We start from the raw sequence: 14,781 nt of genomic DNA on the forward strand, positions 1-14,781 counted from the left end.
AAAACTAGTTTCGGTTTCGATTTTGAACGCGAAAATTTCGTTGAAGCGGAAACGCTCTGCAAAAATGGTTCGTTGTGCAGAGAAATTTAGGCCATTAATTCTTATAGGATACTCGCGGGGAATAAAAAATTATTCGTTGTCGCGGAAATTTCGTTGTGGCGGTATTCGTTGTGGCGGGATTCAACTGTAAAATTTGTGTGGAAACAAGGAGCACATAAAGCAGCATGGACAAATCATGGACAAGACAATCAGGTCTCTGATAGTAATTTTTTAAAATTGTGAACTACATTTGGATGCAAACAAGGCTGGAGCAAATAGGTGTGTCAGCTGGGCATAACTTCGTGCAGATATCGCAGTATTGGAGCTTTGTCACAACGAAATATGCTTTGGGTATATGGAGGCTACTCTGCATTAGCAAACCTAGAGAGTGCAAAAAAAAAGGCTCGCAAGCATTAGCAGCCTCGCAAACTAGTTACGAATCAGAGTATATTTATATTGGTCATGCTGTTCAGACTCACAGGGTTTCCTCTCTCTCTCCACCTCAATGCTTGCAGGCCATTTACAAGATGGTGGGGTCAGTGATGAAGATGCCTGAGGATGAGTCAACGCCTGAGAAGCGCACCGACAAAATCTTCCGCCAGATGGACAAGAACATGGACGGCAAACTCTCCTTGGAGGAGTTTATTGAGGGTGCCAAGAGTGATCCCTCAATTGTGCGGCTACTCCAGTGTGACCCCCAGTCCTCCCACTGATTGCAGCCGCTACTGCCCCCCGCCATCCCAGTGCATCAGCTGCTACCTCCCGTCGGATCTGCAAGGAAGGGCCAGCCACAGCTGCTTCTCACTTATCTTCCTTTCTTTCACTGGGGAAGCCCTCTTCCTCTTCCTGGTTGTTTTTCCACTTTTTTCTCTCCTAGAACCCAATGCTGCAGAACCTTCGGTTTTGTCACACCATTCTCTCTTGAATCTGGCTTGCACTGGTGAAGTGCTGGGCTCACGCCTTTCCCGTGCTGCTAGTGGTGGTGTCAGCGTTACATGGGTGCAGCTCCAGTGGGGCACAGGTGTAGTGTGCTCTAATACGCTTGCACTATACCTTCTTTGTGCAAAAGGAGCCAGTGAGTGCTTGTGCCCTGAACTTTCTCTGGTTTGTGAGGCCGGTAAACGGGAGCCCATTGGGCACAAATCAGTTGCTGTGTACGTCTGTGCACTGATCTGCTTAACGAGTGAGGGATACAGTGGTTCGTGAAAAGATTAGTGTGCTTTGCTAGCTGGGTTGATTAAGTCCGTGGATATCAGTGGCTACATGTCATATTTGTTGGGATAAAAAACTTGGGTCACTGTTAACGACTGGATCAAGTAGGGATTGGTGTAGCAAGTAGTGTCAAGGACAGAAGAGTGGTTTCTCAGTGCTGTTTGAGTCGCAGAACAAAATGTTCCCCTGGTTTTGTTGTTTGGCGACTTTGGCGATGAAGCACCAGTCGTTGCGATACATTGTGCTTTCTGCGGCTTTTACTTTTGCACTTGAAGGCTGTATAGGGCTTTGTTTGGGTGGGTGGTCTGCTTTCGGTAGTTGCTAGCTTCATTTGTGTTTATCAGCATTGCTGTCTCCAAGTTTTCATTGACAGGTCATCTAAGAATGCAAGTAAGATTGTTTTACAGTGGCACGAGCCAATAATAACACACCTTTTAGTCAGAATTCGTAGTGCTGATATACCTGTGCAGTCTCGGCTTACAAGCATGAACTTCATTGGGACTTTATACTGCACCACATGTGATGCAGACACGAGACTTTTTGCGTCCAGGAATGTGCAACAAAAGTGAGTTTGAGGTATTCATGCTGTAATGCGGAACATGTGAAATCTTCACAGCATCAAGGCTGTATTTGAGCGCGTTATCTTGTGCTCCACTATTGGACTTGAGGAAATTAATAAATCTTGCAGTGATGGGTTGTAGCTAGCCTCTCTCATGACATTTAGAGTGCCCTTGGTAATTAGGAAGTATGAAGCTTGGCCGCATCATCAATGATTTCTAGCTTTGTTCTGTGCATACTTTTTCCAGGAAAATGTGGTCATCAAGGCCTCGTAGGCGTGACGATTGGTTTGTTCAATGCCACTGTGCACAGTACAGGGCTTAATCAATCAATCATTTGCAGAGCACTAAGGTTAAGGGTCATACTGTCATTGTCAGGTGTGAGTCAAGGCCATATCGCTTCAAGATTCAATTCTTTCAGGCGCCTAATGGATAATGGTAGAAAATGCATGCGACTTGATACCGCATGTTGGGAAGGGGCATCTCAGCTTCCATTCTTGTCTGCATTTCTCTATTTTTTTGCGTCATGCTGGGGTAGCGCTTGCAGAAACCAAGCTGCATGTTTCGCATGTCCCTTCAGGTCAGAAATGAAGAGGAAATGCTTAGAGGACCCTACTTTTGCATTTTTCAGGTGCTTTGACTTAAAAGTAGTATGGGCTGCATACCTTCATTACCTCTCAGGTCACCCAGGGTTCTTGGCTTATTTTGACGTTCACATTGCCTCATGAGAAATCAATGAGCTTTTTGTCCTGCCATCGAACTGAAAATGTTTTTGAGATGTCTCGGAATCCTTTTGTTTTTTGTGGTGGTTTTTCGGTCGTTTGTTCAAATCAGCAAAATAATTATTTGTGCCCTCTCCTTTCTTCTGGCTTCCCCAGTGAAAGCTTACTGAATGTTTGGACTTGATCATACCTGGTGGTTTTACCTGCAGAATGGTGCTTTTGCAAGGTCTGTCGGGAGGCTGTGGCTGGAAAGAAATCACAGATGTATACTTCAGGTGGCGTCAACCTCAAGGCCATTGCGCTGATGGCGCCTTTCCCGTTGGCTCGGCATGGCAGTGCTGCCTTTGTAGAAAAAAAAAAGGAAAACAGTGGCAACAGGGACATCGGCGAGCAGAACTGTGCGTCCTGATGCCCGTTATGCTGACACTGTTTCTGGACAGCATCATGTTAATATATTGGTGCAGGTGGATGGAGAGGGAAAGGGGAAAGGGGAGGAAGAAAATTGGTGCCAGGCATTGCTCAAGGTGTCACAATGGGACCGGACAGTGCGACACAACAAATAACGCAGAAGCCTCTCATGAAACAAGGGGTCTGCGAGTGCTCTGTCTCATTTTTTGTTTTCTAGCTTGTAAGTATGAAAACGTGGGCGGTTAAAGCTGCACCAAAATGGAAGTTTCAGTTACCTAGTCTTCTATTTTTCTGCGAGTATGCAGCTTTACTGTCTGTGAGAAGAAAAAAAAAATGATTACCTGTCAAAAAAATGCGGATTGTAATGTGCCTTTGTACTCGCAGATTCGCATGTCATAAGATGTCGCAGCTTATGCTGCATGTGCGGTGATGAAGGGTCTTTCCCGCCGTGATAAAAGTGGTTCACAGCCATGTCCCTTTGTGAGCTTTCTTTTTGCTTCAGCTCTCCGAAAACCGGCTTCACAGTGTTGAAACATGAGATACTTGCTACTACGTGACGAGTTGTTCATGTTCCGTGTTACCAGATTGTGTCGCTACTTGCGTACGGTTGCCCTTTGCAGCCTTTCAAGCATGCACTTGCTGCAGTTTCTTAAACCGAAATGTGATGTGCCCTGCTATCTTATTGTGTGCACATTGAACACTTTGTGTATCCTCTGTGTCAGATTATTTGGTGCAACTACTTTGAAGGACTTCATTTTCCCCTTACCATGTGCAAGTCGAATCTCACGAGTAATACTTTGTTGTAAGGAGCTTGTGCAGCTGATGCTTTAAGTTTTAATGTTTTGCTCGCTGTTTCATCAGCAACTTTTAAACATCTTTATTATCTGATTGTCTTGTTCTGGCATTTCGTGTACTAGTACAATCCCACTGCAGACCTGTTTTCATACTCAAGTTGTCGCACTGTTTTTGCTCTATATGCTATGTACTTTGAAGATCGACTGGTTCTGCATTCAGCAACGTTGCTTTGATGGATGTTTGTGGTGGGATTTGTGGACTGCCATAGATTGTTGCTTTTCCCCCCTTCTAATAACGGAATTTTTCATTTTGTTACTGCATCGTGGAAGTTTGTTTTGTATTTGCAAAATGCACAAATACTGTGTCTGCATTATTCGTACAATGTGTGCTCCTGCTTAACTGGATAAAATTCCCTCTTTATTTCATGACTACGGCAGTGCTTCGCATCACTTTCAAGAGACATTTCACATGTCTTGCCTTGCATTACATGCATTGCCACCTCGGACATTCCTGCTATCACGCCATTGTTCCCACCAAAATGAAAAAGAAGCAAAAGTGAAACCTTTCTCGTCGAAAGCTTGTGATGCTAGGTTTCCCTATAGAGACACGTGGACGTGATTGTTGCAAGGTGCGTGGCATTGATTCACTCATGTTTTAAGCCACTCTTGATAGGTGTAAAGGATTGTTGATAACACGAGCAAAGCTTATTGTCTTTTGAATGACAAGTAATGCTTTTTGCTGTGAGTGCTATAGGGCAGGCCAAACTTTGTCGATAAAATTTAGGAGCAGCAGGGTTATTTTTGTTGTTCCTTGGAGCAGCCCAGTAGGGAAGTTAGCCCTGGTCAAGCATTCAAGGGGGCAACGCTGACTTTGTCAAAACCCTCTGATGTGTTCCAAAACCTACTTGACTAGTCCCCAAAGGTCCAACTTTATATTTCTGTCGTCAAGAACTAGAGCACGATGTGTGCTGGGTCAGTGCGGAAGAATTAACGTGGCAGCGAAAAGATGTTTGCATTACGTATTTCACTGCATCCGTTTGCATGGTGTGGGGCAGCCGCTGCTTCCTTCTGCGTCAGTGGAGGCTAAAGCCAATCAACAGTATTTCCTGCTGTCTTCCTGGCTTGGCGCTAAGTGTATCGTGACACTGCACTTGTGGTTCAGTGGTCTTTTTCTCTTGCCTGTGCCGTCATACTGTGCTCTGCTCGCTTCTTTAGAATTCTTCTCTGAAAGTAATTTTTGATGCAGCAATTAGGAAGTTCAACTTTTGCCTCGTGATGACGCTCGTTGCAACTGTAATGGATTGTTCTAATATGCCCGTACTGCCGCTAGCAAAGGCTGACTGCTCAAACATGTGATTCGCATCTGCAGTTGGCGCCTGGCAGGAGAGATAACAGTGCAGTGATGCGCTTTTTCAACTTTCAATGATTTACAGAATAAGAGATTCATGTGCGCATACTTCAATATTATGCAAGGCTGCCGTTGGAGCTGCCTCTCCCGCATTCTGTGTAATGGAAAAGCAATGCCTAGTCTTGCCTGAAGCAGTGAAAAGAAATTGAAGCTCTCATGTATATTCCATTGTTTTTCTTGTGATCATTACATATTCTGCAGTCTCTCCTTTGAGGTTTACGGTGTAAACAATAAAATGTCTTTAGTATTTTGTTTGAGAAGGCATAGATGGAGCCTCTTGTATTTTGAGGGGTGGGGAAGTGGGTGAAGGAGCGAGCTTTATGAAATGGCGTGATATATTAAAACTGTTCTATTATGATGCCATGTTAACTTAGACTGGTATAACGTAACGATTCATTCCTGCATGGATTCTGTTTTTGAATTTCTCCCCTTCTCCGTTTGCTGATGGAATGCTATGCCCCATGTTCTCTCTGAACTGCTGGCCAAAGCCTAAGGCATGGCATTGCTTCAGCCAATGATGAAGGGCTGGGAATATGAAAATGGCGTGGAACTGATTGCAGGATCTTACATTATTCCAGCCTTGCAATGCACATTATGAAATTTATCACTAAAGCTGCGTTGAGCTGCATTTTTGCAGGGAAGTATGTTCATATAGTATTTGATTTCTCTAGCAGAGCTTGAAGATTTGCTGGGTTCCAAGCGGATTTTGTCTGAGGAGGTAAAGTTAACCGTGAAACTGATTGTGACACATTAAGTGACACATTGGATGGGCTGACGCTGTGCAGGAGGAATTTTTACCCTAGACATGGCATCAATAAGTTGGCACTTAAGTTACGGGCACCACTCCCGCTCACCAACCAGCTGTGTTTAGGGAGGCCATTTGAATATGATCAGAAACTGCCGCTGTCTACCGTGCACCACCCGTCTCGTGCACCCCGCCCATTGTGGTGACCGCGTCCATCTAGCATCTCGGAAGCGCTGGAAAAAGAGAGAGAAGGAAAAAAAAGAGGGAGACGGGCACGTCTCTCTGCAAATAGTCTGGTTTCTATGAACCACTTCCATAAATTGTTCGGCGTCGTCCAGGGCAACGTACCAAGTGCCCATTATTGCTAAGGTCAAGGAATGTGAAAATAAAAAAAAAAATGTCATTTTAGTATTGCTAGATGGGTAGACAAAGGTCTTAGTCAGGGTCTCTCTTTGCTACGTACAGCTCCTATGGTGTGCGATTTTGCCGAGGCCTAGAAGATGCTGCTTCGAAGAAGCGTTGGACACCATCAGCAGTGCAACGTGTGATATACGTAGCATTGCTGGCACCATCTGTGTCTCGGCAGAACACCTCCAAATGCAGCATCCGGTTGTGCATAACTTTAAGTTTTTGTGTTTTTGGGTGTTTAGATGGAACTAGCATGGTACCGAATTACATGTTTCTTCTATGGTAGGCCATGTCATGTGAAGCTCAGTAGGTACCTTTTTTCATCATCAAGCAAGTGTATTGCGCCATCTCAGGCTTCAAGCTGAGGAAACAAATTCCTTTGAAGGGTTCTTTCAACATGTGGCTAGTGTTAGTTGAAGGCCTTAGGCCTTGTAGCAAGCTTATTTTCTTGTATAGTTTGGAGCTGAAATATGTCCATTGGTGACAGAGTTATTGCTTGGCTCTTTTTGTCTAGTTTTGGACCATTTGGGTGTGGTGGTCTGCATTTAACGCTTACAGGGATAGAAGGCAAGAGTTCTTCACTGATTGCTTCAGGCTTAGGTTTTTGTCACTGCATCTTCTCTGCTACAGTATGCTTATTGACTATTTGGTAGTTGCGCTTTTGTGTGATTTTTTTTCCTTTGCTCGGACATTTGGTGGTTTCATATGATAAAGTAATAAACTGTTAAGATTTTCACCTTTTGTTTGCTTGGAACCCGAGTGTTCTGATGAGTCATATTTAGCGGTGACATTGTAAACTTGGTTTTTGCCATTTTTTCTCTACAAAGGGTCTTCAGAAGGTTTTGTTTAAACTGTACCCATTCTCATTTGGTTCCTTGGTTGCCCTAAGCACGCATATTGATGCTATGGATAGTATCTGTGAATTTCTGCTGTGGTGTTGTAGAATTTTTATAGAGGAAAAGGGGAAATGGTGCTTTGCCCATTACTGTGCTCTTAATTCCTGCTTGGTGGTAACTTCATAGAGCAGTACACAAGGGGTTGCGACTTTCAGTCGTTGCTTTCTTTTTTGTCTTGCAGCATGCTACTATGCTTTCTCTCTATGGCAAAGGTAATGCAGCTGTCGTGCTCCAGTGTTGAAGCAGCGCTGAATTTTATATATTTGTCATTGTGGCAAAATGAAACATTGCCAGAGTTCTCTACATTATTTTTGCTTGTGTGGTTTAATTTTCAGCACAGAGTGGTGAATGAAACATCCGAGTTGTTGCGCTTGGGGTCCCTGTACATTATGCTAGTAATGTTCAGAGCCAAGGAATGTGCGTTGCTATTGCTTTGCTTCTTGTACTTGCTATATGTACGGTCAGTGGCCGGTACACTGCCATGTCTTGTAGGTTCTGCCACTATCTGAACTTCGGGCATGTCACCCAAGCATGGTGCGGTTCTTGCCACTGCTTCAATTCCCACCGAAAGGACTCTGCACTAGCATCATGTGGGCTGAGTGCAAGTTTTCCCAGTGTTTTTCTGCCACCTTGCCAAAACAGCTAGCTGGACTTTGCAATGTGGCCTAGGCATCCCTTGAGGGAAGAATGCGAAGGTTTGGTTTGCGAAGTTTAATGTCACAAAGCGGAAAGAATGTGAAGGATAGAGCGTTCAAAAGTTGTATTGGTAGCATTGTTGAATAAATTTTAACCAATATCTCACTAAGAACAACTACAGCTCCTTTTAACTCTTATCCTTTGTCACTGTGTACACCTTGAGCTTGGTGCTCTTTGTAATAATAGGAATAGTTTTATCTCGCGTTTTTGTTTTCAGAGCTGTTAGCTGTGCTTTTGTGCACACACGTGCTTCACGTTTAGCTGTATTGTTCGATGTTACTATTTTACTATTTGGTGTGCCATGATTTCATGGCATGCACAGCACTTTTCTCTGTAATCAGAAATGCAAGAAAGATGAAAGGTTACAGGCTGTGGCATTGTGAATACATGGTGCATCCACCCTTGAGTCGCCATTGCAGTTGGCGTCAAGTATCTAGGGGTTCGAGCCTGACCATCATTAAGAAGCAAGTCTTTTTATTGTCACTCTGTGGTGCCGATTTTTGTATAGGTATTCACAAATGAAGTAAAATGATTTTGTTAGATGTCGTTTTTGAGATGCCTCTACGAAAATATACTCAATAAATTATCACCATCAAAACTGAAAGAAATTACTTCTAACCCTCATAATCCTTGTACATGCTTGCATCAGTTTCCTTAGGCACCCTCCCAACACCACCTTGCCACATTCTGCTGTGGTCACATATGTATTGGAAATACAGTTGGCTGATGTGACGCCAGCAAGGTTGGCAGTTGAAAACTATATCGTGAAGATGATTTATAGAACTTCTTAAGTGAATGACATGCAGCTGGATTGTGTGAAGATGTCTTTTGTACACTCTTCCGTATCTTTTGAAACTCGACTACTCGCGTCTTGAGAAAAGATACTCTAAAAGCTTTGGAGCTGTGAATCGATGCGGAGCCTTAGAAATACCACTTGATGTTAGTTGACACGTACCTGTAAAATATTCGTGAAATGCAAGTGATATGCTCTGGCACTCATTGTACAGCCTGCCCTTTATGCCTTCGTTGCATGTCGTCATTGCCAGAAAATGTTGAGACTTTGTTTCTTCTTTCCACCTTCCTATATTCCGTCAAGTTTGTAATCTTGCAATAGAACATCTTCACATGTATGTGCATGCAAATGTGTGCATACTTGAACCATTTTTCTGCAGTGATGATGGCCAGGTTTGCAGAAGAAAGAAATATATGCAGCAGCCAGTCATTTGCTTCTGTGTTATTTATTGCAAAATGAGGCTGGTACGCTGGTTGTAGTACGTCTTGTACTGCAGTTTTTCTCGCGCAATTGCCGTTTACACTGAGAGGAAGCACGTCTAGCTTTTCCCAGATTTTTTATTGAAATGGAAGGATATGAATGCAATCCTCGTTTTTGTATGTATTTAAGCATCTGTGACACTTGTCAGCCCTGCTTTGCTTTTAATGACAGTCTTGTTTGGGAGAGGCTTGACAGTGTAGATATTTGCATTAATGGCATTTATGACTCATTTCAAAGCTGTTTTGCAGCTTCGCTAAAGAAAACAATTACTGGTAATTTTATCAGGCACCATGCTTATGCAAATCAAAATTTGAAATGGGTAGTAATTAATCTCTCTAAAATCTAGACCTTTATATCTGTGTGCAGGGAAGTGTGGAGTAGTAAGGACAAGCAAATGGATTGAAGGAGTTTGGCTGTTTTTCTTGTGTATATGGCCATACAGCATTACTGGCATTTTTTTCGTGGAGAACAATTTTCTTCAAGCGTCTTTGTACAGCAATCTGTCATATGAATGAATGTGCTGAACGAGAGGAGAAGTATGAGTAGACACTGTTCACCAGTGCACGACCTTGATGGAGGGAGTTGTACAAAAGTTCAAGAATGTGCTTTGCCTGGTCATTCGGGCACTGTAACAACACTGTTGCTTTCTTTTTTCGCTCTCAAAGGAATCTGTGGATTTTGGGAAATTTTACTGCAGTATGCTGCTTCGTGTCATGCATCCAGTTATTATTTGAGTTGACTTTTCGCTTGTGTCTAACTTTTTCAGCATTTCTACAGTGAGGGCATGGTGCTTTTGGATCTGTCTGCATGTTTTGAGCCTCTCAAATTTGTATTCGGTTGGGAGTCTCTGAAATCGCTCACTTGGCGAATACATGGTGTGCTTTGCTTAAATTGCAGCTTTCGTTAGGCTTGTGTATTTGTGAGATGTTAACAGTGAGGTAGTGCTGTCTAACTATTCCAGAACTAAGAAGTGTTCAGCATGAAGGAGACCGAAAATTTCAGGGACGTGGTGTCAACACATTTGGCCCTTCATCGGCCTAAAAGTTGTTCCTTTTAGGTTGGTGTTGATTCATGTGTGTTCTGTGTCAGAAATGCCTCGCCATACCTGCATTTGTGTTTCTTTTGCGACTAATAGGTGTTATTTTTTATTCTCTGCCGACATTGGCCCATGAAATGGGTGCTATTATGAGTTTTATTGAACGTTTTGTCTTTCAGACCCTGTTCAAGAGCAATCTCTGGACCCCTGTGTGTTGTCACTTCTTTTGTAATTTCGAGTTCTATATTGCAGCAGACATACTCCTCTTATCTTGGGAGTTTGAGTCCCAGCATTGCTGTCCAAAAAGCCCTAGTGGCATTATGTTATGGTAAAATAATGCCTAAATGAACTGAACTTTAATGCCTAAGCTAAGTAGACAGATTACATTGAAGTAAACGTTGATAAATTAGTGTCTAGTTAAATAACTAGACCTCTCGTGAGAAATAGTTGAAAAATGAAACTTAGTAGCATTACACTACCGGTAGCAGACAGTAACGAAGTAAAAGTTCCAGCTGTATTTTTTCCAAGGGAGTTATTTGTAACATGTGCTCAAGCTTGACGTATGGCAGGATTCTTGTGCAGTGCTTACCTGGCACTGAAAGCAAATTTTAATGCTCTCATTATATACTCGGCACTACCAGTTTTTCTCACACTAGCATAGAACATTCCTCTAAAATTGTAGGAGCGCATAGAAGCTGCCACCAAACGCCTGCTCACTTTATTTTAGCAGAAAGGAAAGGTTTACAGTGGGAGTAAAGCCTGTTTCACATGCAAGCGAAAACGCTAGCGATTTCTGCCGCGGCAACGCAAAAACCTGTTTTGAGCTTTCGCGGCGCCTCTAGCGACACAGTTCCAACACATTGGAAATTTTTCACTCTGTTGCTGCCGCTCGCTGCCGAGTTCGCTCTATTGCTTGCATGTGAGCCAGTCTTAACGGATAGCTGCATTGATCTTCCAGTGCTCTGCACAATGGAACGTTCATCTATTGAAGTCTGGCTTTTTACACAGTCATTTAGCTTTTGTAGTAGCAAGGACGTTTGGTGTGAAAGATGGGGCACGAAGCAGACTCTCCTCTTAGCAAGATTTGCGGACGAAACAGTGTGAACTATGTCATTCAGCAGTTCGATATCTGGAGAGGGAAGTGTACCGGTGACGTCTTGAAAGGAACGTGCCATCTGCTGAAAAACTATCTCAATCTTTCAGGGCATTGCTAGTTTTCCTAGTGTTGGGAAATTTCGCTTTATAAAATAGATAAGAACAACCATGTCTATAGCAGTCTGAGCACCAGCTGTGCCCTTAGTTCACTTTGCCTGGATTGCCTGTCGGGGTGCAGAGGTGCCAAGTTTTCTTTAGTTAATTCGGAGCCAGGAGAAGCAGCTATGACGTCAAAAAACTGCTTTACCCCCGCTCTGCAGTTGAAGGAATTTTTTTTCTCCCTCTTGATGCATCCTGGAAAGTGACTTTGTGGGCACGTCATGAACTAGACTGCTAAGGACAGGACAGTGGCTTCCTGAGAGGCTTGCTGGCTTCCTAGACATGAGTCCTAGCTTCTTCTTCATGTTCATCTGCTGAGACTTCCCTTTTTGGAGTAGTGTTTACAAGATGTTAGGTTTATCTGAGTAGCTTTTCTCAACCTATATTGCAGCATGGGGCCATTAGTCATTTGTGCTTATCAGCCTTTCCCGTCTGTCTGGAGTAGCAGTTTCAGAATATGTATTTAGAAGACATAATAGTAACTGGTAATGAGCAACTGTTTTATCAAGCCAGTAAGAGCAACTGTTTTTTTGTGAATTGGTCTAGTGAAATAATTATTCTGCAATTCAATCAACAGGTACTGAATGCTGAAGGGTTACAGTGATGCTTGTTCTTAGTTTAATCATCGTAGGCCTCCTTGCTACACAAGCAATTGCCACCTGATCTAAGTGTCTTGGAGGAGTCAAAATTTGTGTTACATGCACGCACAATTTCCAGTTTGCCGCTATAAACCAGGACATTTGTCTAGATGTCATTAGATTTTTTATAGAGCTGCTCGTGCGAAAAATCGGTTTCACGTGCAATCAAAGATTACATGGCTGAGAGAATGCTAAAAATGTAGTTACGCTGGTTGTAGAAGAAAGAAAACAACTACATGAAACAAGTTTTTCTGAACCAACGTGCTGTTTACTTAAGATGTGTTTGCTTTTTTTTTTTTTCAATTTCCATCTCACTGAAGTAAGCCACCCCAAAAAAGGGTGAATTGAGAGTGATGAAGTTTGTACGTGGTAGCCTGCGAGCACAATCACCAGCATTTTGTGGGGGCTTCATGCGGAGTTTGCAAACACTCTCTTGCAGCGACTCCTTTAAGGCTTTGTTTCCAGCATTTCGAGGTGTCAACATCGAGTTTCCCAATTGCCGGTAATGGTCCTCACAACACTCAACGCGAGACTACTGTGAATCAACGTCTCCATCACAACAAATTGAAGTGACACTGTCGCGTTTATGGAAGCAGGAATGCAAACCAATCTAAGCTGATCCTTTTGCAATTACCTTTCCTTTGTGTCATTTTCCATAGTAACTGGCTGTGTATGTTCACGCTGAATGCTCCATCTGGTGAACACTTAAGGAGAGTCAAAAGGGCGTTTCATACAAATGGAAACACCCTTTGCACACTAAGCACCTTATGCCACCTGCAGTGCTAGGTGCTTGTTAGTGCTAATGCAGAACAAAGTGCTGCTGGTTATGTGCAAGAATCGGGGCGCCGGTCGTGTCCGTGATGCCGCTGTCTATTTATTTGTGACATGCTCCAACCTTTAGTTGTGCTTTCTGCTCCTTTGCTCATCCCGTGCATGTATCCTGTGTCGGTTGAGTGTGTTGAATCTTCTTCCTTGTGCAAGTGGAAAGTATGCGAGTGTGAGCCGCTTCCTTGTACTTTTGTTTCTATCTCTTCTTCACGATTCCTCCACTTGCATCTTATGTGTACTCAAAGATGGAAATACACAAAGGAAAACTGTACATTCTCAGAGCGCGTGCTGTGTAGATTTAAATGCCAATAAAGTTCAGTTCTTCCCAAAGCAGCATGTAATCCTTCACCTGGAAAAGTTACGAACGTCGTTGAGTAATGTAAAATAAGGCTCTCGTCAGAAGCTGCTAAGCTCTGCTTACTAAAGCCGAATAGGAGGGTTGTATGAGTCAAGGATGGAACACACAAGGAGTAGTTGTGCTTATTGAACATTATTGTAAAACGGTGGGACAAAAACAGTGTTACAGATTGTGAAGCCAATGCAAATTTCAGTCCATCTGGTGAATTTACACAAACCCGGCCGATATTCCATACAGACTTCCTATCAGTCAATGCCATTCGATAATTACGAAATAAGCATGCTTTAATTCATGGAAATCAGGCAAGCGCCATTCCGCAAATGCTGCGCCTAGTCCATTTTGGACAAAGAATAGCAGCTTGTATAAGCCATACTCGATTGATTTCCTATGGGCATCTTCAACCCGCATTCGTTCACTACTTGATTTGCTAGAGCTTTCCAAATAAATATTTTACAGCTCAGTTTTCACTCCAGCTGGTTGTTTTCGTTATTATTCACCAATTCAAAAATTATGACTGCCAAAGCAACTACAAATGTCTGGAAGCATATACGTTGTTTTCCCCAGTATATGAGAGACTGCATATTATTACACAATTGTTGCGCATTACAGAAGAGAACATTGAAGAATCAGTGACAGAGGTCGTACACTGCCCCATTTTAAAAATCTCATAGACAATCAGACAAGAGCCATTGTGGTCAATGTTTTGACGTGGCACTGACAATATGGGCAGAGTAGCATACAATCGGGGCCATCGCTGGAAATGTAACGCATTGGCAATGCCAGATGGGTGGACCAGAGGACAAATATAGGGCCATCATTGGAAGTGTAACACAGTGGCAATGCTCATATTGGTAGAACAGAGAACAAATAGGGCCATCATTAGACGTGTAACACAGAGGAAATACCCATTAGGGATACGAAGGTCCTGCGGGGCAATCATTGGAAGTGCCAGGGAGTGGCATTGCCTATATTGGGAAAAGTGGCAACACGGGTCCATTGTGGGGCCTGATTTGCCAAGACTGCCTTCTTTCCCCCAATGTTGAGCCTTTCATTTGTGCTGCCTGAGACTGTGACCTGTGTATACTGATTCTCTAATAAAAAGAAAAGCTCGTAAATTCAAACTTCACGAGTAAGCAAAAAAGTTCGAATTATACGAATTTTGAACTATCGAATGGCCCAGACAAAATTGATAAGAACCACTTGCATTACGATAAATATATCCTGCAAAATACCAGACAATGGTTGCTTGCTTTTCTGACACCAACTGCACAACTAGCTGCTCTTCACATTTTTATCAATGCTTTACTGCGTGCACGCTGTCGGGGGTGTCGACGCAGAAAGAACTGTTCGAAAATAGGGGCCTCCAGCATCTCAGTGCGACGCGGAAGCGGCGGTGCCCTCTCTCAAACAACCTCTGTCACGTGTTAAATGTTTGAGGCTTCACTGCACGATGCTCTGAATAACGGTTGTCGTTGTTGTTACGACTGTCGGAAGAAGGAAAAGAAAGTG

The 14,781-nt window shown here is 43.1% G+C and overlaps 1 protein-coding gene across 1 annotated transcript in view; it reads left to right on the forward strand.

Moving 5' to 3' along the window:
* Window positions 1–13,244, forward strand: part of Nca (neurocalcin homolog) — a 102,885-nt gene extending 89,641 nt beyond the window's left edge. The window contains exon 4 of the mRNA XM_084578843.1: window positions 555–13,244. Coding sequence (XP_084434969.1) covers window positions 555–752 — 198 coding nt within the window. The 3' untranslated portion in view covers window positions 753–13,244. The remainder of the gene's footprint in view (window positions 1–554) is intronic.
* Window positions 13,245–14,781: the final 1,537 nt, after the last annotated feature.

Source organism: Amblyomma maculatum, chromosome 9 (assembly GCF_055883805.1).
Source record: "Amblyomma maculatum isolate TAMU_Amacu chromosome 9, ASM5588380v1, whole genome shotgun sequence".
In the NCBI taxonomy this organism is placed as follows: domain Eukaryota; kingdom Metazoa; phylum Arthropoda; class Arachnida; order Ixodida; family Ixodidae; genus Amblyomma; species Amblyomma maculatum.